Source organism: Aquarana catesbeiana, linkage group LG03 (genome assembly GCF_042186555.1).
Source record: "Aquarana catesbeiana isolate 2022-GZ linkage group LG03, ASM4218655v1, whole genome shotgun sequence".
Classification (NCBI taxonomy): domain Eukaryota; kingdom Metazoa; phylum Chordata; class Amphibia; order Anura; family Ranidae; genus Aquarana; species Aquarana catesbeiana.
The window spans coordinates 505,087,862-505,114,173 of NC_133326.1; the positions used below are offsets into that span (position 1 = coordinate 505,087,862).

Genomic DNA, 26,312 nt, shown 5'->3' on the forward strand with positions numbered 1-26,312 from the left:
TTCTGCCTGGAAACTGGAGATTGTCCATAGCAACCAAAAAGTGTCCCTTTACGTCAAAAGTGGCTTTAGACCAGCTAGAAAACAGCGATAGTAAATTAGAACACTTGCAGAATTGAGCGATAGTGAATCGTGGGGAAATTTATTATATTATTATTATATTATTATATTTTTTAATTATTTATATTTATTTATTATATTATAATTTATGTTTTTATGTTTCAAACTTCATCATACCCGGGATATCTACTAGACTCTTGTTTGGACAGATTTAAGTGTGTTATTGTTAAGAATTACAGGCCTACAATATAAAACGCCAAATTTCCATGCAAAATAATTGTACCGCTTTCAGCACCTAAAATCCGAAATAATCATACCGCCAGGGAGGTTAATCATCATGCCGCTAGTATTAGTAAATAGATAGGAAAGAATATCATATTTACTTGTTTTAAACTTTTTTTTCTTACATTTCTTCAGGTACTTCCTGTTTTCTTGCCTAGGCAAATGATGTCATACACTCCAGGAGTCTTCAGGAGGGAAGGAGAGCTGGAGGGGTTTTCTCAGCAAAGCACACTCTCTTGCATGCATGCTTGAGCTAATGGTAGATGGATTCCAGAAAGAAAATGCTACATGAATCACCTGCCCTTCCTCAAGATGGCCACAGCCAGAAATGCTAGGGGGTGTTTTTCAAAGTGACTCAACAGAATAAATCATGGAGGCATGGATGGAGGAGCTTGCTTTGAATATTAAAAATGAATTAAATAGTGTTTTTGGTTTGTGGTGTTCAGATGCAGTGAATATCCACTATAACAAAGGATGAAAATTAGTACATTACATAATACAGTGGGCACGGAAAGTATTCAGACCCCCTTGAATTTTTCACTCTTTTTTATATTGCAGCCATTTGCTAAAATCATTTAAGTTAATTTTTTTTCCTCATTAATGTACACACAGCACCCCATATTGACAGAAAAACACAGAATTGTTAACATTTTTGCAGATTTATTAAAAAAGAAAAACTGAAATATCACATGGTCCTAAGTATTCAGACCCTTTGCTCAGTATTTAGTAGAAGCACCCTTTTGATCTAATACAAGCCATGAGTCTTTTTGGGAAAGATGCAACAAGTTTTTCACACCTAGTTTTGGGGATCCTCTGCCATTCCTCTTTGCAGATTCTCTCCAGTTCTGTCAGGTTGGATGGTAAACGTTGGTGGACAGCCATTTTTAGGTCTCTCCAGAGATGCTCAATTGGGTTTAAGTCAGGGCTCTGGCTGGGCCATTCAAGAACAGTCACAGAGTTGTTGTGAAGCCACTCCTTCGTTATTTAGCTGTGTGCTTAGGATCATTGTCTTGTTGGAAGGTAAACCGCCAGCCCAGTCTGAGGTCCTGAGCACTCTGGAGAAGGTTTTCGTTCAGGATATCCCTGAACTTGGCCGCATGCATCTTTCCCTTGATTGCAACCAGTCGTCCTGTCCCTGCAGCTGAAAAACACCCCCACAGCATGATGCTTCCACCACTATGCTTTACTGTTGGGACTGTATTGGACAGGTGATGAGCAGTGCCTAGTTTTCTCCACACATACTGCTTAGAATTAAGGCCAAAAAGTTCTATCTTGATCTTATCAGACCAGAGAATCTTATTTCTCACCATCTTGGAGTCCTTCGGGTGTTTTTTTAGCAAACTCCATGTGGCTTTCATGTGTCTTGCACTGAGGAGAGACTTCCGCAGGGCCACTCTGTCATAAAACCCCGACTGGTGGAGGGCTTCAGTGATGGTTGACTTTCTACAACTTTCTCCCATCTCCCGACTGCATCTCTGGAGCTCAACCACAGTGATCTTTGGGTTCTTCTTTACCTCTCTCACCAAGGCTCTTCTCCCCCGATAGCTCAGTTAAGCCGGACAGCCAGCTCTAGGAAGGGTTCTGGTCATCCCAAACGTCTTCCATTTAAGGATTATGGAGGCCACTGTGCTCTTAGGAACCTTAAGTGCAGCAGAAATTTTTTTGTAACCTTGTCCAGATCTGTGCCTTGCCACAGTTCTGTCTCTGAGCTCTTCAGGCAGTTCCTTTGACCTCATGATTCTCATTTGCTCTGACATGCACTGCGAGCTGTAAGGTCTTATATAGACAGGTGTGTGGCTTTCCTAATCAAGTCCAATCAGTATATCAAACACAGCTGGACTCAAATGAAGGTGTAGAACCATCTCAAGGATGATCAGAAGAAATGGACAGCACCTGAGTTAAATATATGAGTGTCACAGCAAAGGGTCTGAATACTTAAAAGTTTTTCTTTTTTAATAAATCTGCAAAAATGTCAACAATTCTGTGTTTTTCTGTCAATATGGGGTGCTGTGTGTACATTAATGAGGAAAAAAATGAACTTGAGCAAATGGCTGCAATATAACAAAGAGTGAAAAATTTAAGGGGGTCTGAATACTTTCCGTCCCCACTGTACATGTTATTAAAATTATTATTATTATTAAAATTATTAATATTATTAAAAATAGTACATTACATAATACATAGTATACAGTACTTTAGCAATTTAGCAAACTATAGTAAATTTCATTCAGTTTGGGTTTCCATCTACTTTAGGATCCATATCCCTGCTAGTCAAACACTGCATTTTACATTCAAATGCATGCAACTCCAGTGCTAGGAATCTTTTGTGATAGCTGTAATGTGCCTTAATATCAATTTATAAAACAAACACGTACCACATGCAGAAAAAAAACAGATATAAAACATCAGCTTAAAAAAAATTGCAACTTACAAAAATATACAAATATATAATATAAAGGTGACCCAATGCCATTATCATTTCTCTTTACTGAGAACATGTTATAAAAAAGATCTTCTTGTACCTTCATTTCCTCATTGATGTTCTAAACCAACAGTGGCCACAAGATGAGAATGAGAACATAGATGACAACTGAAATAAGAATGACATGACACATAGGAAATGGTTAGAATGACCTTGAACTGAGATATGCAGTGGAAGTGAGGCCTTGCGATTTGAGGAAATGAAATCCATAACCATATTACTTGGTTAAATAGGAGAAGACATAAATTTAAATTTGCAAATACAGAAGATGAATGCAGTTTTCTGAGGCCAGCGGGTATGAAATCCTGCTTTGTATTCAGTGTTAGGTGGATGTACCCATCACTAGATCTACTGTCTGGTTCCTGTTTTCTGTATTCTGAAGCAGTGCTATAGGTTACAGCTTCCCTAGTATTTAACCACTTCAACCTCAGAGGGATTTACCCCCTTAATGACCAGGCCATTTTTTGCAATACGGCACTGAGTTACTTTAACTGACAATTGCACGGATGTGCGACGTTGTACCCAAATGAAATTGATGTCTTTTTTTTCCCACAAATAGAGCTTTCTTTTGGTGGTATTTGATCACCTCTGTGGTTTTTATTTTTTGCGCTATAAACAAAAAAAGAGCGACATTTAAAAAAAAAAAAAAAAAAAACAATATTTTTTACTTTTTGCTATAATACATATCCAATAAAAAAAGTAAAAAAAAAATTTTCATCAGTTTAGGCTAGGGATGAGCCAAACACCCCCCTGTTCGGTTCGCACCAGAACATGCGAACAGGAAAAAAGTTCGCTCGAACACGCGAACACAAAAAAAAATGACGTGGGGTTCCCCTTAAATTCCATACCAGACCCTTCAGGTCTGGTATGGATTTTAAGGGGAACCCCGCGCAAAAAAAAAAAAAAAAAACGGCGTGGGGTCCCCCCAAAGATCCATACCAGACCCTTATCCGAGCACGCAACCTGGCAGGCCGCAGGAAAAGAGGGGGGGACGAGAGTGCGGCCCCCCCTCCTGAACCGTACCAGGCCACATGCCCTCAACATTGGGAGGGTGCTTTGGGGTAGCCCCCAAAACACCTTGTCCCCATGTTGATGAGGACAAGGGCCTCATCCCCACAACCCTGGCTGGTGGTTGTGGGGGTTTGCAGGCGGGGGGCTTATCGGAATCTGGAAGCCCCCTTAAACAAGGGGACCCCCAGATCCCGGCCCCCCCGTGTGAAATGGTAAGGGGGTACTTACCCCTACCATTTCACTAAAAAACTGTCAAAAATGTTAAAAATGACAAGAGACAGTTTTTGACAATTCCTTTATTTAAATGCTTCTTCTTTCTTCTATCTTCCTTCATCTTCTTCTTCTTCTGGTTCTTTTGGCTCTTCTGGTTCTTCCTCCGGCGTTCTCGTCCAGCATCTCCTCCGCGGGGTCTTCTATCTTCTTCTCCTCGGGCCGCTCCGCACCCATGGCATGGGGGGAGGCTCCCGCTCTTCTCTTCATCTTCTTCTTCATCCTCTTCTCATCTTCCTTCTTCTCTTCTTCATTTTCTTCTCCGGGCCGCTCCGCACCCATGCTGGCATGGAGGGAGGCTCCCGCTGTGTGACGGAGTCTCCTCGTCTGACGGTTCTTAAATAACGGGGGGCGGGGCCACCCGGTGACCCCGCCCCCCTCTGACGCACAGTGACTTGATGGGACTTCCCTGTGACATCACGGGGAATGCCACAGGGAAGTCCCATCATGTCCCGTGCGTCAGAGGGGACGGGGTCACCGGGTGGCCCCGCCCCCCGTTATTTAAGAACCGTCAGACGAGGAGACGCCGTCACACAGCGGGAGCCTCTCTCCATGCCAGCATGGATGCGGAGCGGCCCGGAGAAGAAAATGAAGAAGAGAAGAAGAGAAGAAGGAAGAAGAGAAGAGGATGAAGAAGAAGATGAAGAGAAGAGCGGGAGCCTCCCCCATGCCATGGGTGCGGAGCGGCCCGAGGAGAAGAAGATAGAAGACGCCGCGGAGGAGATGCTGGACGAGAACGCCGGAGGAAGAACCAGAAGAGCCAGAAGAACCAGAAGAAGATGAAGGAAGATAGAAGAAAGAAGAAGCATTTAAATAAAGGAATTGTCAAAAACTCTCTTGTCATTTTTAACATTTTTGACAGTTTTTTAGTGAAATGGTAGGGGTAAGTACCCCCTTACCATTTCACACAGGGGGGGGGGCCGGGATCTGGGGGTTCCCTTGTTAAAGGGGGCTTCCAGATTCTGATAAGCCCCCCGCCAGCAGACCCCCACAACCACCGGCCAGGGTTGTGGGGATGAGGCCCTTGTCCTCATCAACATGGGGACAAGGTGTTTTGGGGGGCTACCCCAAAGCACCCTCCAAATGTTGAGGGCATGTGGCCTGGTACGGTTCAGGAGGGGGGGCCGCTCTCTCGTCCCCCCCTCTTTTCCTGCGGCCTGCCTGGTAAGGGTCTGGTATGGAATTTAGAGGGAACCCCACGTCATTTTTTTTTTTAAATTTTGGCCGGGGTTCCCCTTAATATCCATACCAGACCTGAAGGGCCTGGTATGGAATTTAACTGGACTCCCACGTCATTTTTTTTTTTTAATTTTGGTCCGGGGTTTCCCTGTGTTGAATTTCCATGCCGTTTTTATCAATGAACTTCTATGTGTATTGTCGGCAATGCAATAGCCGCGGGTAGTTTTAAATGGAATTTTTCCTTTGAAATGTCATTTTGCTGTCAGACTGTTCTAAACACGGGAAACATGCGCCCCTTTACAGGCATACTATAGACACCCCCAGGTACGAAATTTAAAGGGATATTACACTTTTATTGTTTGACTTTAAGCATTATTAAAATCACTGCTCCTGAAAAAACGGCCCTTTTTAAAACTTTTTTTTGTATTGATCCATGTCCCCTGGGGCAGGACCCGGGTCCCCAAACACTTTTTATGACAATAACTTGCATATAAGCCTTTAAAATTAGCACTTTTGATTTCTCCCATAGACTTTTAAAGGGTGTTCTGCGGCATTCGAATTTGCCGCGAACACCCCAAATTGTTCGCTGTTTGGCGAACTTGCGAAGCTCATCCCTAGTTTAGGCCAATATGTATTCTTCTACATATTTTTGGTAAAAAAAACCCAATAAGCGTATATTGATAGGTTTGCGCAAAAGTTATTGCATCTACAAAATAGGGGAAAGATTTAGGGACTTTTTAAATAATTTTTATTGTTTTTACTAGTAATGGCGGGGATCAGCGATTTTTAGTGGGACTGCGGCGGACAAATCTGACCCCAAGTGACACTTTTTGGTGACGAGTGACACCAATACAGTGATTAGTGCTATAAAAAATGCATTGATCACTGTATAAATGGCACTGGCAGGGAAGAGGTTAACACTAGGGGTGATCAAAGGGTTAAGTGTTCCCTAGGGAGGTGCTTTCTAACTGCCAGGGGGACGGCCTGACTGGGAGTAGAGAGAGATCGCTGTTCCTGATCACTAGGAACAGCTGATCTCTCTTTCCTCCCCTGTCAGAACGGGGATCCACCTTGTTTACATTGGCAGATCCCCGTTCTGCCTCTGTGAGGAGCGAACACGGGTGGCCGGTGGACATCGCGGCCGCTGGGCACGTGCATCGGCTCCCGTGCGCCCTGTATCTACTACACGAAGCAACGTACAGGTACTTGGTTTCATGCAATAGAACCCGAGATGAGACCTGAGATATACACAGCTCTAACACACACACACAGCCCTATTTTGAAGGGCAGGAAACCTACTTTTTCTATGCTGCACCTAAAACAGTATTAAACCTGAAACCAAAAACTGAATATATTGCAGCTTACCAAGATGGCTGCATATGTTTTCTTTTTTAAGACTTTTTTCCCTCTCTGTTTTTACCTGGTGATCTGGCCAGTAACACACCTTCCATATTAGAATGTCCCACTTAGAATGTCCCATTACATACTGTAATATTTAAATGCACTAAAGAAATTGAAGCCAAACTCCAGCTCACACTTTAGAATTAGTTATAGCAACAGTTTTTTCCTTTCAGGATAAAGGTTTTACATAAATACATAAAAGCTGATCATTGTATGCACCCCTGTCAATGATAAATGGTTTGTCCCATCCATGTAAACTAATTGAAGTGATACTAAAGTCTCAATATTTTGTGTTTAAAAATAACAAACATGTTATACTTACCTGCTCTGTACAGTGGTTTTGCACAGAGCAGCCCAGATCCTCCTCTTCTTGTGTCCCCCACCGGTGCTCCTGGCTCTTCCCCCCTGTTGAGTGCCCCTGCAGCAAACAGCTTGCTATTGGGGCACCTGAGCTGAGCCGCAGCTCCCTGTATCCATTCAGACACAGAGCCGTGGCCCGCCTCGCCCCCTCTCTCTCCTCATTGGCGCACTGACTTTGATTGACAGCGACGGGAGCAAATGGTGCTTCACTGCTGTCTCAGCCAATGAGGAGAGAGAGCCTCGGACAGCCGAGTCTCTTGTGCAACATCGCTGGATTAAGCTCAGGCAAGTATTGGGGGGCTGAGGGGGGCTGCTGCATACAGAAGGTTTTTTATCTCAATGTATAGAATGTATTAAGATAAAAAAAAAACCTTCTGCCTTTACAACCACTTTAATCTGCAAGAGAGCTTGTTCTTTTGAAGAACAACAGACTTACTGGCTGTATCACTAGATGAAGATAGAAGAGGGGAAGGCTAAAATAGAAAACTGCTGCAGCCACCTCATCTAAGAATTGGTAAGCTGCCATATAATAAATGTTTGCTTATGGGTTAAATACAGCTTTAAAAAGAGAAGCAGCACGCTGATGATCTCATCTCTCTTTCTCTGCACTCTCTCTTCCTACTGACCCTTTGTGCTGCTTGCCACACTCCTAGCTGGATCTGTGATGTATAGTGAATTGCAAGAGCTGAAACCAAGTTAAAATCACTTACTTACACTACCTAAACTATATAGGTAATGATGTATTCCTTAACCACTTCAACCCTGGAAGATTTTACCCCCTTCCTGACCAGAGCACTTTTTACAATTTGGCACTGTGTCGTTTTACCGGACAATTGTGCGGTCGTGCGACATTGTACCCAAACAAAATTGACTCCTTTTTTCCCTGCAAATAGAGCTTTCTTTTGGTGGTATTTGATCACCTCTGCTCTTTTTATTTTTGCGCTATAAACAAAAAAAGCCTGACAATTTTGAATAAAAAGCAATATTTTTTACTTTTTGCTATAATAAATATCCCCCAAAAATATATAAAAAACTCATTTCTTTCTCAGTTTAGCCCAATATTTATTCTTCTACATATTTTTTGGTAAGAAAAATTTAAATAAGTGTATAGTGATTGGTTTGTGCAAAAGTTATAGCATCTACAAAATAGGGGACAGATTTATGGTATTTTTATCATTAATTTTTATTTTTATTAGTAATGGCGGTGATCTGCGATTTTTGGCAGGACTGCGACATTGCGGCGGACAAATCAGACACTTTTGACACTATTTTGGGACCATTGACATTTATACAGCGATCAGAGCTAAAAATAGTCACTGATTACTGTGTAAATGTCACTGGCAGGGAAGGGGTAAACCACTAGGGGGCGATCAAGGGGTTAAATGTGTTCCCTCAGTGTGTTCTAACTGTAGGGGGGAATGGGCTACCTAGGACATGACAGAGATCACTGCTCCTGATGACAGGGAGCAATAGCTCCCTGTCATGTCACTAAGCAGAAACAGGAAATGCCTTGTTTACATAGGTGTTTCCCCGATCTGTCTCTCCTCGTCGCAATCGCAGGCCACCGATGGACATTGAGTACGTGGGACCCGCGGGCACGCTCCTGCGGCATGTGGCGTGAACGAGGGACGTACGGGTACGCCCTTTTGCGCACCTGTGCTATTCTGCCGAAGTACATCGGCGTGCGGCAGTAGGGAAACAGTTAAAGGGTAACTCCACTTTCATGAGAAAAAAAATAGCATATACAATTGCGACACAAGTCATATTGTAATTGAATGCTGTTAAAAATTACCTTTCCTTTTCAATCTGCAGCTCTGTAATTTTCTATAAAATGCAATGCAATATGTCTACCTGGAGGCGTTCTATACACAGAATGTGTAATGAACACACCCCAGATATGTAATTTCCTGCTTATGTTATTGGCTTACTGATTTTCCCAGAAGTCTGCACTAACATACAAGTCAGAATTCAGGTTTCATTGGTCCAATGCCTGAAAGGTCCCTTGCCGACACTGTTATCTTCTCCCCTGATCTGGGTGCCCGTCTTTGGTACATGCACAGGAGTGCAGTCATCCCAGCACACAGGCAGCATGCCAGAATGTAAACTGAGCTACGTGTGTGCAGCTCAGTGTACATTCTACAGGGGATGGTGAACTGGCAGGTGAGTTATTTTTATTGCAGAAAGACATTGCATGTCTCTTCTGCAATAAGGAGCCTGTTTGCATTTTTCTATCTTTCAATTTAGGTACCACTTTTTTACAGAGTGTCACTTATTAGTGTCTTTTACATTTGCCAGCTTTGAAGTGAACCTGTACAGAGATCTGGAAATGACCTTTGCTGATTTGTGATTGAAGGTGGATTCTCCAAGGCTGTTATCCCTCTCCAAGTTCTTACTACTTAGTGAGTATCTGAGATTTTTGGACATTGGATATACACATCCTTGTACCAGGTCAGTGATGAAGGAAACATAAGGGATGACAGCACCTAGTCTTGTATATTCAAAAACAAGTCGGCAATGGGAATTCGTATATTTCCATCTTGACAGGTTTTGTTTAATTAAAACCTGAAGTGTATGAGTGCAAAGTGAATGATGGCTCCTATAGTATACGTAAACCCAGCCACTAAAATCTCATATAAGTTTTAACATATTAATGGAATTTCAAAAGAAATTTTTAATCTTCACAAATCTGCAGCTTTCACAAAAAAAATAATACCTGGTGATCCTGCCATAAAGAACCTTTGTTTAGACATTTCCTGCTATAGGGTGACAACACTGTCCCTGTCTCCCAACTGTGTTGCTTTCCTGTCACACAGGCTTCTGATAGAAATTACAAGTAGTCACGCATTGGTGTTGATTTACTAAAGGCAAATACACTGTGCACTTTGCAGTTGCTCCGCAGCTTGGTAAATGAGCAGAAGGTCGACTGACTTCCATCATCCAATCATGTGCAAGCAAAAATGCAGTTTTTTTTTCTATGCACATGATTGGGTATTCTTTGTAAAGTGAAGCTTTACCTCATTTAATAAGCTCTGGAGCAACTGCACTTGCAGAGTACAATTGCCGTTTGCAAAGTGCACAGTCTATTTTCCAATCAACCCCATTATGCACATATTATGCAGGCAGGATCCCATAATCACCATTGAGAAACCCACCCCATGAATAGTCATACAGCCATCATTGGAGTACATGTAGGGAGATGGTGACTGCAGGACATCAGAAGCACTGAGATATAACAAGGAATGAAAAAAGCATTTTATTAAAATAAAGCAATTGTTTGTTATACACAATGCTTTAGCAAATTAATTTAATTTAGTTAGGCTTTACATCTGCTTTCGGGTTCTAGTCAACTGCTGCGATTTCCATTCATTTGAACTGAAAACGCTGCTTTTGACTAGATAAGGTTGCGTGTTGACCTGTTTTGCCTGCACTCAATAGGACACTCAATAGGACATTTTACTTACTAAAACTAGAGAGTGCAAAATCTGGTGCAGCTGTGCAGGATATCCAATCAGTTTCTAATGGCCCGTACGCACAATTAGAAAATCGTATGAAAAATACAGCTTTCAAAGCAATTGTAGGATAATCTGATTGTTGGTACACAGCTTTCGAGAGCCAATCATGACAGTTTATCTGATATTATCCGATGGGACAAGCAGGAATTTTTTTTTTTTTTTGTGTAATATCAGATCATACTATTTTTGTTTAATTGGTACAGTTGTCGTTTGAAAATACACAACAAATACACTACAACACATTACATCACTTCCGAATTTTTATTCTGTCGAATGAGAATGTTTGTCGCTAGTAAATGTTTTATTTTTGACATGTGACTAGCAACCAAAAAAAACCTGGACGATCTGTCGTACGATTTTTGGGTCATGTGTACGGGTTCAGATTGGTCAGTTAAGCTTTGACAAAAAATAAAAAACTGTCAGCTGATTGGTTTCTATGCAGAGCTGCACCAGGTTTTGCTCTCTCCAGTTTTAGTAAGTCAACCCCTCAGGGTTCAAAGAAGTCCAACACAGCCTCTGAACTGTCATGTGTACTGCTCCTTAAGCCTAGGTTCATACTGATGCGGGTTTGAAACCGGCAATGCAGTCCAGCTTCGGGGGTGATTTGCCAGAAAAGTCAATGGGATTTTGCTGACCTGCGTTTAAGGTGCATTCCTAAGGCACACCAAACTCAGGAAAACAATGCCCGTCAACATGAACTTTTTATCAGAAAAGGATCATTTCAATTACCATATATACTCGAGTATAAGCCGAGTTTTTCAGCACATTTTTTTGTGCTGAAAGTGCCCGCCTAGGCCATCTGCCTACCTCATCAGCCCTGTGTAATGCTCAGATGGCAGCCGACCAGTGTACAAAAGCCGGGCCTCCTCCTTGTCCTTCTCCGTGATAGGGCAACACTCAGTTTCCCAGCAGTGAGTCAGTGTTCAGTGTTCAGTGTTCAGCCTTTCACGGATGTTCTCTCGTCCTCATCCCACGGACGAGGATGAGAGGATGTCCGTGATTGGTGGAACACTCAACAATGACTACTGGGAAACTGTGTGTTCAGCCTATCACGGACAAGGACCGCCGTCTGACTGCATGACACGGGCTGATCAGTTAGGCAGATCAGCACACTGAGGCTGCAATGGACACAGGGAAGGACTGCAATGTACACAGGGAGGCTGCAATGGACACAGGGAAGGACTGCAATGGACACAGGGAGGCTGCAATGGACACATTGAAGGGCTGCAATGGACACATTGAAGGGCTGCAATGGACACAGGGAAGAGCTGCAATGGACACAGGGAAGAGCTGCAATGGACACAGGGAGGCTGCAATGGACACATTGAAGGGCTGCAATGGACACAGGGAGGCTGCAATGGACACATTGAAGGGCTGCAGTGGACACAGGGAGGCTGCAATGGACACATTGAAGGGCTGCAATGGACACAGGGAGGCTGCAATGGACACAGGGAGGCTGCAATGCACTCAGGGAGGCTGCAATGGACACAGGGAGGTATGCAATGGACACAGGGAGGCTGCAATGGACACAGGGAGGCTGCAATGGACACAGGGAGGCTGCAATGGACACAGAGAGGCATGCAGCTGCAGATGGGCATTGTTGACCCTCTTTTTCCACTTACAGTAGCTGTTGCATTTCTCACCTCGGCTTATACTCGAGTCAATAAGTTTTCCCAGTTTTTTGGGGTAAAAGTAGGTGCCTCGGCTTATATTCGGATTGACTTATACTGGAGTATATACGGTATTCATTGGTCTTCAAACTACTGCAAATTGGCAGCTGATGCTGGAGGTTTGCAGGTATCAGAGGAGTGTTTTTTGATTGTAAAAGTGTATGCTTTTATTTGTATGTTACAAAAAGCCTACAAATGTACACAAGCCATAAAATTAGGAAGGTGATAAAAAAAATGTCAATGTAAATTTGCAGGAATGTGCATGCATATTGAATCAGATTTTGTTTTAACCTCTCCATTCATTAACAGCATGCAGCTGCCCTATATACATGTAAAAAATATTTTAATTTGTACTGAAAATCTAAAACAGATGTTTTATCTTGTATCTCTTTCTGTCCTCTAGAGATAGATATAATTAATTCCTATGGGAGCTTTTAGACGGCATGTAAAATGAATATGGCCTAGAAGCTCAAGTCACCCATAAAAGTCTATTTTTTGGCATCACAGCGGGAACTGCCCAGTAGATATAATATTAGCATTTCTCCCCATGGTTATGGGGCTGTAATTGCTTATTAGAGGGCTGGGATTTCTATTTGAATATATTTTGCATGGAGCTGTAGTGATCTGGTGGTCTCTGAATTACATTACTTGCACAAAACAGGAGCCCCACAACAATGGAATCCACTACGAGCAAAGGAAGGAATATAAACCCATTAGAAATTAGGCACTAGTATCTGCAGCTATGAGCTCCTCTTCAGCTTATTCAGGCAAAACACTGGCATCAATTTAAAGTACAGTAATATTATTATATTGAAATTTAAAGAAGTGTATATAATGAAATATCTAACATTTTGAAGTTAGAGTAGGAGCTGGTTTTCCTAAAGCAAAACTCCAGGGAAATGGCTAAATTCACAGATGAAATATATATATATGCAGTGTTAGGTCCAGAGCTTTTTTTCAGCGGGAACGTGGGGGAACACAGTTCCGGCACCTCCAGCACTGAATGTTTGTAATAGCATGGGGTGTGGGGTGGGCTGGAGGGTCTATTGATGTTGGCTGCTGGGGGATCTATTGTCACTGGTGGGGATCTGATTTTGTGTGAGGGTTTATTGTTGCTGATGGGGAATCTATTATCGCTGGGGGGGGTCTAATGTTGCTTGGGTGGATATTTTGTTACTGGGTGTGATATTTCGTTGTGAGTGGTTCACTGTTGCTGCAGGGAATCTATTGTTGTTGGGGTGGCGTCCTTTGTTGCTGGGGGAGTCTATTGTTGTGTGGGGATCTATTGCTGGGATTCTATTGTTCCTGGCTGCAGGGGACCTATTTTACTGCTTTTCTTTTTATCATTAACATGTTCCATACAAATGATTTAGCACCACAAAATGATACTTGGTTCTCTGTTCTCTAAAAGGGGCAGTACTGGTAGGTGGGTAGGGGGTGGAATCAAGAGACGGTGGTCAGAGGTGGGTAGGGACAGAGACAAGGGGTGACTCAGACGGGGGGGGGGGGGGGGGGGGAGTTCCTGCACCTATTCTCTGAGAAAAAAAGCCCTGGTAAGGACAAATATCAGAATGATTACCAAAATCATATCTATCATCTGGGAATGGGGGCATCTTATAACTCATGAAATTTTATTCTGATGTTTGTCTTTTTATAAAGGCACTAAAATTATGTTTCTGGAAAAAAGTATTTTAATTTGCATATGAATGGTAAATATATACATATATATATATCTATCTATCTATCTATCTATCTATCTATCTATCTATCTATCTATCTATCTATCTATCTATCTATCTATCTATCTATCTATATTTATAGATATAGATATATATATCTATATCTATAGATATACATATCTATAGATATACATATATATATTATAAATATCAAAGCTAAGGGAAGAAGACAATGAAGGGGTTATTAAAAATGAAAAAGGGTTAATACAAGATTAAACTATGATTGATTTATTTTTAATAGATTTACAATTCACAAAAAACACTCATTTACACAAGAAACACTCATTTACACTCATGCACCTGTAGCGTTCAATACTAAATGAATGTAGATCAGCCAGACAGGTGACACATGGAGTTCTTAATTTAAACTCCATCTTTTAAAAAATAAAACATCCCCACCCTCCCTAAAGTGCATTTTGAGGCAAAAAAAAAAAAACGCATATCCTCATGTTTTATCCCTTCAAAGGGCTGTAAGGGCAGAAAAAAAATACCTGTTGATCTGCCAGAAATGTAGTTAGCTTTTAAGTCCTGTTATGGGCAGACAACACACAGCATTGTTGTGGACTGAGTGGTGTCAGCCCTATCCAATTGTCTTTTGCTAAACTACTCAAATAATGCCCCTATCCTATTTAACAAAGATAATAATGATTCTGTAGTCATTGATAAGAACTTGAAAGTCGGAAAGTATGAAGAGGGCACAGAACAGCTCTGTGGGGTTGAGTTACTAAAGGCAAATAGACTGTGCACTTTGCAAAGTGCAGCTGCACTCTGCAAGAGCAGTTGCTCCAGAGCTTATAAATGAGCAGAAGCTCTGCTGACTTCCATCATCCAATCATTTGCAGGGAAAAAAGTTTTTTTTTTTTAATTTTCCTTGCAAGTGATTGGGTAATCTTTCCAAAGAAGAAGCATTACCTCATTTACAAAGCTCTGAAGCAACTGCACTGGCACAGTCTACTTGCCTTTAGTAAATCAACCCCATAATGCCCTGTGTTGTAGGATTAGATTGTTCATCATGTATTTTATGTATAAAATAATTATAAAACCATTTAGAAAAGTATACAATTAAAAAAAAAATTATCAAATACTTATAGTTTCCCTTTGTTTCAGCTTAGAAGATGACATTATAATGTTACTGAATCAGTACTATAGTGTTTGGTGCAGCACCGTAGATCCTTCTCTACCTTCAACTGTGGCAGGGTAAGACCGTCTGCCACCTGCACAGCGCCCACCTCTTCCCACTCGAAGATCAGATCATTCATTGTATAATCAAGTGCAGTTGCTCCAGAGCTTAGTAAATTAGGTAAATCTTCACTTTGTAAAGGGTACCCAATCACACGCAAGGAAAAAAAAATTGCATTTTTGCTTGCACATGATTGGATGAAGGAAGTCAGCAGAGCATCTGCTCATTTACTAAACTCTGGAGCAGCTGCTTTTGCGCAAACTGAAATTCGAAATTTCAGAAATTAGAAAATTAGAAAATTCGGAATTCGTAAATTTTTAATTCAGAAATTCGGAGATTCGGAAAATCGAAAATTCTGAAATTGCAAAATTCGAAAATTGCGAAATTCGAAAATCCGAAAATAAGAAAGGAAAATCCAAAAATAAGAAAGAACGAAAATCCAAAAATTCAAAATAATAACTAACTAATAATAACTAGTATATTATGGGTATTGAAATTTCCTTTCAAATTTGGCTGTTAGTGAACGTAACAAATACAAATTTATCTGACGTTATGAATTATCTGAAATAAAGAATGTTGCATCTAAACAAATGGAGCGAAATAACAATAAATAATAATAATACGTTTTTATTATTATTATTGTTATTTATTATTATTAATCCGTTACGTTCCATTCGATTAGATACGGCATTCGTTATTACGGATAATTTGTAACTTTCGTTATGTTACGTTCACTTACAGCCAAATTTGAAAGGAAATTCCAATACCTATAATATATAATTTAATAGTTAGCAATAGTTAAGTTATTATTAGTTAGTTATTATTTCAGATTTTCGAATTTTCTGATTTTTGTTCTTATTTTCGGATTTTTGTTCTTTTGAATTTTCAGATTTTCATTCTTATTTTTGGATTTACGAATTTTAGAATTTTTGAATTTCTGAACATTCGGAAAATCTTGGAAATGTGAAAATTCTGAAATTCTGATATTTATGAATTAACGAATTTGTCTAAATTTGTCTAAAAAATTCGGAACTAAACGAATTGCACATGTCTAAAAATGGCTGAAAAATAAAAAACCTGAAAAAAAGCTTCAAAATCATTATGCATATGCTTGGCTCGGGTGTGAATGCATGGTTTTTAACAATACAAACCTTAGGAAGAGATGCTCGAGATCCAGAGCTCTGAGTGGTCATGGTCAGCACAGTGGTGATGCCAAGGCCAACTCTTGCAGGTGCAGCATCCATGTTGATCCAGAAAGACACCCAGGACAGAATAACAATTAGCAGGCTCGGAATGTACATCTGAATGAGGTAGTAACCCATCTGTCTCTCCAAGTGGAAGCGGGCTTCGATGCAAGTGAATTTACCTAAAAGATATTAAGCCTCATTAATGCTTTGTTTCTCATTTTCTGCACATTATACAGTAAAAAAGTAAAATACGCATAATGTGTATTTTTTCTATACACACCTATAGAGTTGAAGAAAATTACATGCTGTACACAAGCCTCACCCATTTTAACTATGACCAACTATGGGGAAGGGAAGTGGAAAAGTCTGGTGTCATGGTGATCATCTAAAATGCTGAATGGGACTTAAGTCTGTCAGGCCTTTTTCCTCTTATTGCCATGCTGCACAAATATCAATATTATCTAAATACCATTCTAGGGAAGAAATACCCCTTTGGGTAGCTATTGAATCTATTGATAGAGACCCCATATCTGTAGACAATTTGTTATGGATGCAACCTAGAGATAGATCTCATCTACTTAATCCCAGTACGAAACATTCGTTAGCTATTTGGGATAAGTTTGGTAAATCTCATATGCTTCAATCTATGCACAATCCCCTACTTTTTTTTCTAGGAAACCCAGCCTTTTATCCTGCTTGGAAATTTCCAAAGTCATTCTCTGCTTGGTCCACTACAAACTTGGTTAGATTATACAAGCTAGTCTCTATTGATAATTTTCAAGCATTCTCTACTTTATGCGATAACAATGAACTACCTTGTAATGAATTATTTTGTTATCTACAAATCAAAAATTTTTATACGCCTCTCCTTAGGACCAATATTACACTTAATCAAATGTCTCAATTTGAACATATTTGTATGAGTGACCCACATGTTAAAGGGCTTATTTCACTCATTTATCAAAATCTCATTAATACTCCCAATGATATACTTCCCTCTTATACTGCTAAATGGGCAACAGATTTAGGACGGACGTTCACCATCGATGACTGGTCTAATATATGGCTGGCTACCAAATCCTCATCCCCTAATTGCTTTGCTCTTGAAACTAATTTCAAAGTTTTGGCGCGTTGGTATTTAGTACCTGCTAGAATAGCAAAATTTACTCCTTCTTATCCTAATAATTGCTTCCGAGGTTGTTCCTCACCAGGTACCCACTTGCATATATGGTGACAATGCCCGATTGCTCAAGAATTCTGGAAAAACATATTTGCTATGGCATCTAAAGCTTTAGAAATTCCTATAACACTAGATCCAGCCATTGCACTTCTAAATCTTAAACCGGACAACTTAACCCGTAATCAATTCAAATTGCTCATTCAAATCAATACTGCAGCCAAGCAAACCATAGCCAAGGCATGGAAGTCTAATACACTGATTGTGGCGGAAGCCAAACATAGAACGAACAAGGCCCTCATTTTCGCAAAAATGACAGCTATCGAAGATAATAATATTAATAAATTTCGTATGATTTGGCAGCCATGGGTTAAGCACTTTTTTCTTCTGATTTCGACCAGTCATTGATGTTACCCTATTAAAATTCCTGTAATATTGATGTATTATTGCATATTTATGTCAGGAGCCGGGACACCACTTCGAGGCATTCTTTCTTTTCTTCTTTTCTCTTCTTATCTTACTATCTGTTTTTCTTAGATTCCTTTAATTTCCAGGGCAAACCTATGTAATTTTTATTTAGTATTCAGCATTAAGGTTATAATGCCCGTATAATTCTTATATTCTATTCTCTTCTTTCTCTACTAACTTTTCCTTTATTATTTACTACACTAATGATAATTTTGGGATACTTTAACAATTTAGTTAAATGACTCATATCTCATTATCAATGAGTAATGCCTTTATGCATATTGGACTTTCACAATTTTTCTCCTTCATTAGTTAAGTATAGTCAATAATTTGTAATGAGAGTATCACTCCTTTTTTTCGTTTTCTATTTTAATTTTTTTCTCTCTTCGCTCAGATATACTATATGGACTAATTCTTATTTGTAATAACAATTTCAATTTTGAATATCCATGCCCCCACCTATCTACAGTCTGAGCCCATGAGGGGTGGATAGGTGGTCTGGAGGCATGCTTTATATACCTCATATATAAATATTGATGCATATTTGGGTCCACAAATTATTAACTAATTTAAATTATATCTATTATCTCTGCTTTCACCTCGCCTGCGAGAATTGTTTTAGTAATGACTATATAGATATGTCTCTATTGTTCATATATGTATCCCTTGTTATGATATCTGATATACTTTGTCTTTTCTTATGCAAAAATTCAATAAATATATTGAACAAGTCTGTCAGGCCTATGGGCCCGTTCACATCTTTGCGGCATGTTGCTGTGCGTTATGCTGCATGTTATTGTGCTATGATTTAAGCCAGTGCTGCCAATACACCCCATTACACTGAAAATGGACCTGCCCTTTTTCCTGATGCAGCGCACTAGTGCAACACATGTCCAATGCCTTGCCTGTTTTGGGGTGCGAATTAGAATGAATGGCAATTCAACACACTATGCATACTGCAGTACTGTGCATTGCAGTGTCAGGTACATTACTGTAATGAAAAAGTGTGAAACACGACTAATGCTTTTACAATGTCAACTCAAGTAGAAAGTACTTAAAACCTGTTGTGAAGCCAGATGGGATAAAAAAAAAAAACATATAAACTTCTAGTGATCCGAAAACATAACTTGTATTCTTGTTTAATACACTCCAGGCAACAAGAACAAGGCACATTTTATTAATCACGATCCTAAAGATGCACTGGGGTTTGGATCTTCAGTCTCCCATCTGGCTTCCAGATTGGTTTGCAGTGCTTTCTATGGGAGTTTTGTTAATCCTGTTTGGAGCTGGTGCTGCTACATCCTGTGGCGAGAAGAATGCAAGCTATGCAAATGCTGGTAAGTAATCCACATTAATTTGTCATTTAAGGAGTCAGATCACCCAAAACAGATATTTCAGTGTTTTTATGCTGGAAAGTTAAATTACCTAACAGCTTCTTGGGCCTCTAAAGAGATGCCTGTGGCATACCCACTTTGCCTGCTGTGCTGTGCTGTTTGCCTGCTTAGTATTTATTTCATATAAGGCCACCTTCACATGTTCATGCCTTTTTTGTGGTGCATTAACTTCCACCTCAACGTGCTTTGATTTAAGGCCTCCCCATTCATTCATTTTGGTACCAACGCACCACAACATAGCAAAAAACAAATATGACACATTTTTAAAATTGTATCCCTCCCTTCTTAAAATAATGAATTATACAATGTTCAAGGTAGCATATAATTTATCAACTTTTTTTGCAAAAAAGGTCATTATAAACAAATATATGTAAAAAATATAAACTTAAAGTGATTGTAAAGTCTCATTTTTTTTCTATAAGAATAACAAACATTTTATACTTACCTGCCCTGTGCACTGGATTTGCACAGAGCAGCCCGGATCCTCCTATTCTCGGGTCCCTCTTTTGTGCTCCTGGCCACTCCCTCCTGCCCCCACAGGAAGCAGCTTGCTATGGGGCACCTGATCTGAGCCACAGCTCTGTGTGTCCATTCAGACATGGAGCCATGGCCTGGCCCTGCCCCCTTTCTCTCCCCATTGGCTGGCTGACTGACTTTTATTGACAGCAGTGGGAGCCAATGGCGCCACCCTGCTGTCTCAGCCAACGAGCAGGGGAGTCCTGGGCAGCCAAGACAATCCTACAACATCACTGGATCCAGATGGGGCTCAGATAAGTATTAGGGGAGCTGCTGCACACAGAAGGCTTTTTATTTTCATGCATATCATCTGGAGCATAAAATGTGGGAATTTGCATCCTCACATAACACCCTTGTAGATACACATAAAGACCAAGAAGACGAAATGGAAAACTTAAAGCAAAAGTGGCAGATTTAGAGGACCGCTCAAGGCGGAACAATGTGAAAATCAGAGGTATCCCCGAATCTGTCCAAAATGCACAGCTAGATCAATACGCTTGTAAATTGAGTCGCACTATATTGCCATCAACTCCAGTATCTGAAATAGTGCTCGACCGAATTCACTGTCTACCCAAACTGTCCCACCTCTCTAACAAATATCCCAAGGGACATTTTAATGCGCGTCCATTTCTACCACGTCAAGGACCAATTCATGTCCAGTTTTCGCAAGATGACCCTATTACCTGAAAGGTATTCACACCTTCAACTGTACGCAGATCTCTCACAGTACACGTTGCAAAACTACTTTGCTTCATATTATAGCTCTTTATATACTCTAAACACTGATTCTCACACTCCCCAACCTCTTGACAGCCACATTGACTCTTTCCTTACCTCTTTGCAATTACAGACCATCACGAGCACCCAATTGCAGTAATTAAATGCACCTCTCAAGAGATTACTAAAGCAATCCGATCCCTCCCAAGTGGAAAATCCCCGGAATGGATGGCCTATCAAACGCTTACTACAGACAATTTTGCTCTACTCTCAGCCCAACTCTATCTTCGGTGTTTGTGGCTGCAGTGTCCTCTACCTCCTTCCCATCTGAGATACTCCAAGCCCATATAGTAACGATACCAAAGCCTGGTAAGGAACCCAGCTCCCCAGCCAATTTCCGGCCAATTTTATTATTAAACACCGATGTTAAGTTGTATGCAAAAATATTGGCGCAAGGCTGTCCCCATTCTTCTGGATCTGATCAAGCCGGATCAGTCAGGGTTCATCTCTGGACACCAGGCTCTGGATACCACAAGAAGAGTTATTTATGTTATCCAACATGCTGGGGTCAGTAGGGTACCTTCTCTGCTTTTATCCCTGGATGTGGAGAAGCCATTTAACCAAATCCATTGGAAATATATGCAGAGAACACTGCTAAAGTTTGGCTTAACAGGGCCCATATTCTCAGCCATTGTGGCATTATATTTATCGCCTTCCGCAAGACTATACACCTCTAACATGCTTTCCCAACTATTTTCGATCACCAATGGCACCCACCAGGGGTGTCCATTATCGCCATCTATTTTCAATCTTCTCATAGAACCCCTGGCGGAGGCCATCAGATTATCCCCAGTCATCACAGGCTTTCAAATTCAACATGCCTCCCACACCATAAATTTATGCGCAGATGATATAATAATTTTCTTGACCAACCCAGAATCATCCCTACCTGCTACCCATTCAAGTCTCACGTAATTCAGTAAGCTTTCTTACTACAAAGTTAATATTGCCAAATAGCTTATTCTAGATTTAGGCATAGATCCCATTCTTAAGAGCAAACTTCAAACCTCTTATCCATACACCTGGAGTGCTGATGGGATTCCCTAACTAGGCATCAAACTAGTAGCAGATGTAGCCACCTGGCCGCCTCGCTTCCTTAAAATGTTACTTCTGCCCCAAATACTATATGTTTTTAGAACTTTACCAATCCCAATTAAATGGCCCTAAACTCCCTACTTAAACATTTCATGTGGAAATCCACACGGCCCAGAGGCATACATACACAACTTATATAACACAGGAAGGCAGGAGGCATGGGCATGAATGATCTCCAAGATTACTTTATTGCAACACATCTAACCCAACTTAAACATTGGATCTCCCCTTCCCGCAAAATCCCATGGAGAGATATAGAATCAACTTTCAGCCTTGCTGGCTCCCCCCTTTATAATTCCCTTTTGATCGACATATGACATCTGTACCTTTTAAAACATTTTCCTCTCACAACTCAGGTTTCATTGATGGCATGGAGAGCATTTCATGCTTCCACCATGTCATCTACACACAAAACCTCACTCCCCATCCCACTTAAAACCATAGAATCTATTATCCCCAATGTATGCTTCAAACAGTGTTCAGACAAAGGGATCACCGTCCTTACTAATCTACTTTCCCAATGATCTCTTTCTCAAAGTCTTTCTCCCAACTCCAACAGAAGTTTCAAATCCCCTCCACTGACCATTACCTTTATATACAACTCTCTCATTTCCTCAACTCACTGACCTCCCCTGAAATATGTGTTCCTACACAAGGATGGCAATTCCTTCAGGACACATCATCTAACACTAAAGGCATCTCCCTCTTCTACAATCTTTTTCAAAATTAATCTTACTTTCATAAGTCCACTCCATATACAAAATTGGAAGCTGACTTGAGAGAGACTTTCACTCCCAAACAGTGACAATTTGCCTTTAGGGCCATCTCCCAGTCCTCCAGGTGCATAAATCATTGGGAACTATCACAAAAGACCATCCTTAGGTGGTACCTCCCCCAATAGATTCCTCCCATCCCAATCTCCCTTATGCTGGAGAGGCTTTGGTTCCTTGGCGAACGCATATTTTTTGGTCCTGCAGGAACCTAATGAGCTTCTGGAACAAAATGTTTTCCACTATCTTGGATATCACTGGGATCTTTACCGCACCCGATCCAACATTGGCAATCCTAAACATAGGTATAGATCAATTTCCGCCTAATTGCTGAACAATTGTTACCCACCTGCTGTTAGCGGCTAGATCGCTAACCAGAAGATGGAAAAAAAAATCTATCACCCAATGTATCAGAGGTAATAGAAATAGTGAAACAAAATTGTGTATATGAAGCCTTGCTTGCCTATAAACATGGTGGCAGAAAAATAATTGGACTACAGCTGGAACCTAAGGCATTCCTGGATTAAGAACCACTGAATGTATTCTGATATGTCAATCTATATGTCACTCGTTCTAAATGTTAAGTTATATACCATTCTTTATACAATTTTTATACAATCCTTGATATAACGTGTCTCAGTCAGACCTAACCTGAAACAGTATTCCCTGGTACTGTATTCCCTGTTAATTTTATGTTTGCTCTTTGTTTTTGTTTGCCCATTATATTTCAAAGATGTAATGTGCTTCTAACCACATGCTAAATACTAATTCTACAACCCCCTTGGGAAACTTGTCCCTTGCTTGCTTTTCATGTTGTATTTCTACAAAATATTTTCAAACAATAAAAAACTAATGGAAAAGAAAGTGGCTAGGCATATACAGTATTTATTTTAGTTATTATGGACAAGGCAAAAAATATTTTTTGTTAAATTTTTTTTTTAATTGGAAAAGTATGAAATAATGTTTGCTCTTTTTTATTTTTATTGTGATCTCCTCTTTTGAAAATGCCTATGGTTTACAGTTTATTTTATTTTCTTGTGATCTCCTCTTTTGAAAATGCCTATGGTTTACAGTGCTCCACAGCTCAAGCTGAACTTTGCACATATAAGTGAGTGACTCTTCCCCATTACTACCCATGCCTGTCTTTTATGACTATTCAATACCAAGATTTATTCAAATACAAAGGGTTTGAAAGGGAAGTTCTTTTGCTGTTCTCTCCCATTAGAAAACAATTAAGGGTTGATTTACTAAAGGCAAATAGACTGTGCACTTTGTAAAATGCAGTTGCACTCTGCAGGAGCAGTTGGTCCAGAGCTTAGTAAATGAGCAGAAGCTCTGCTGACTTCCATCATCCAATCATTTGCAAGCAAAAATGCTGTTTTTTTAATTTTCCTTGCACGTGATTGGGTAATCTTTCCAAAGAGAAGCGTTACCTCATTAACTAAGCTCTGGAGCAACTGCACTTGCAGAGTGCAACTAGAATTTGCTAAGTGCACAGTCTATTTGCCTTTAGTAAATCAACCCCATATTGCCCTGTGTTGTAGGATTACATTCTTCATCATGTATTTTATGTATAAAATAATTATAAAACCGTTTAGAAAAGTACACAAAAAATAAAAAAAAAACATTTTAAAATACTTATAGTTTCCCTTTGTTTCAGCTTAGAAGATGACATTATAATGTTAGTGAATACTGACCAGTACTATAGTGTTTGGTGCAGTACCGTAGATCCTTCTCTTCCTTCATAATAAACTGTGGCAGGGTAAGACCGTCTGCCACCTGCACAGCGCCCACCTCTTCCCACTCGAAGATCAGATCATTCATTGTATAACCAACTGCACAAAACATAAACAACATTACCAACATTGTCACCAGTGTCAAAAAGGCAAAACATGGCATAAGGTATTTTGCTACATATACAGTGGCGAAAATAATTATTTGATCCCCTGCAGATTTTGTAGGTTTGCCCACTTACAAAATGAAGGGTCTATAATTGTTATTATAGGTGTATTTTAAATGATAGAGACAGAAAAACAACCAAAAATCCCGAAAAAACACATGATACAAATGTTATAAATTGAGTTGCAGTTGAGTAAAATAAGTATTTGATCCCCTACCAACCAACAATAATTCTGGCTCCCACAGTCTGGCTACAGTATGTGCTCATGTGGTACACAGATTAGTTCTGTCAATTTAAGAAGGTGCTCCTAACGATAACTCTTTATTTATATAAATTATACCTGTCCACAGAATCTCTTTCTTCCATTCAAACCTCACCATCACGGGCAAGACCAAAGAGCTGTCAAAGGATGTCAGGGACAAGATTGTAGACCTGCACAAGGCTGGAATGGGCTACAAGACTTTCAGCAAGAAGCTTGTGAGAAGGAGACAACTGTTGGAGCGATTATTCGCAAATGGAAGAAGTACAAAATAACCATCAATTGCCATCGGTCTGGAGTGCCATGCAAGATTTCACATCATGGGGTAAGGATGATCATGAGAAAAGTGAGGGATCAACCCAGAACTACATGGAAGGATCTTGTGAATGAACTTCAGGCAGTTGAGACCACAGTCACCAAACAAACCATTGGTAACACAATACGCCGCCATGGATTAAAATCCTGCAGCGCCTACAAGGTCCCCCTCCTCAAGAAGGCACGTGTAAATTCATGCAAATCAACATCTAAATGATTCAGAGAAGGATTGAGAGAAAGTGCTTTGGTCAGATGAGACCAAAATTTAGCTCTTTGGCATAACTCGACTCCCCGCGTTTGGAGGAAGAAAAATGCTGACTATGACCCTAAGAACACCATCCCTACAGTCAAGGACGGTAGTGGAAACATTATGCTTAGGGGCTGTTTCTCTGCTAAAGGTACAGGCCGACTTTGCAACATTGAGGGGCCAAAGGACAGGACCATGTATTGTGAAATCTTGGATGAGAACTTTCTTCCCTCAGCCAGAACACTGAAGATGGGTCATGGATGGGTCTTCCAGCATGACATTGACCCAAAACCTACTGCCAAGGCAACAAAGGAGTGGCTCAAAAAGAAGCACATTAGGGTCATAGAATGGCCCAGCCAGTCTCCAAACCTTAACCCTTTAGAAAATGTATGGAGGGAGATGAAACCTTGAGTTGCCAATCGAGAGCCAAGAATCTTTAAAGATTTAGAGAGGATCTGTAAAGAAGAGTGGACCAAAACCCCTCCTGAGATGTGTGCAAACCTGGTAACCAACTACAAGCAATGTCTTACCTCTGTGCTTGCCAACAAGGGTTTCTCCACCAAGTACTAAGTCATTTTTTGCTTGGGGATCAAATACTTATTTTACCTACTGAACTGCAACTCAATTTATAACATTTGTACCATGTGTTTTTTTCTGGATTTTTGGTTGATATTCTGTCTCTATTGTTTAACCACATGCCGACCGGGCCATAGCCGAAAGATGGCTGCAGCGCGGTCGGCTTATTCTGGGAGGGCGTCCAAGGACGTCCTCCCAGAATCTTGCTCCCACGCGCCCCCTGGGGCTCGTACCTGGGAATATCCATGACCGCGAGGTCCAGAGGACCCAGCGCATCACGTATCACAGTAAATGGCCGCTAACAGTGGCTGTTTACCACGTGATCACTCCGTCAAATGACGGAGCGATCACTTGTACACAAACCGGCGTCATGTCTGGTTCCTCTGTCCCCTCTCTGTACCGATTGGTACAGTGTGAGGGGAGAGCGGAGAGATTGAGTGCTGCAGTGCTGTGGGCTGGATGTGTAGTGCCCACAGCTCTGATTTGTG

At 40.6% G+C, this 26,312-nt stretch overlaps 1 protein-coding gene across 2 annotated transcripts in view; it reads right to left on the minus strand.

Moving 5' to 3' along the window:
• GLRA1 (glycine receptor alpha 1) overlaps positions 1-26,312 on the minus strand; it is a 286,546-nt gene that overhangs the window by 56,421 nt on the left and 203,813 nt on the right. For both annotated transcript variants that reach the window (XM_073621132.1, XM_073621133.1), the window contains exons 6-7: positions 24,225-24,362; positions 16,295-16,509 (exon numbers count right to left, since the gene is read on the minus strand). In XM_073621132.1, coding sequence (XP_073477233.1) covers positions 16,295-16,509; positions 24,225-24,362 — 353 coding nt within the window. The remainder of the gene's footprint in view (positions 1-16,294; positions 16,510-24,224; positions 24,363-26,312) is intronic.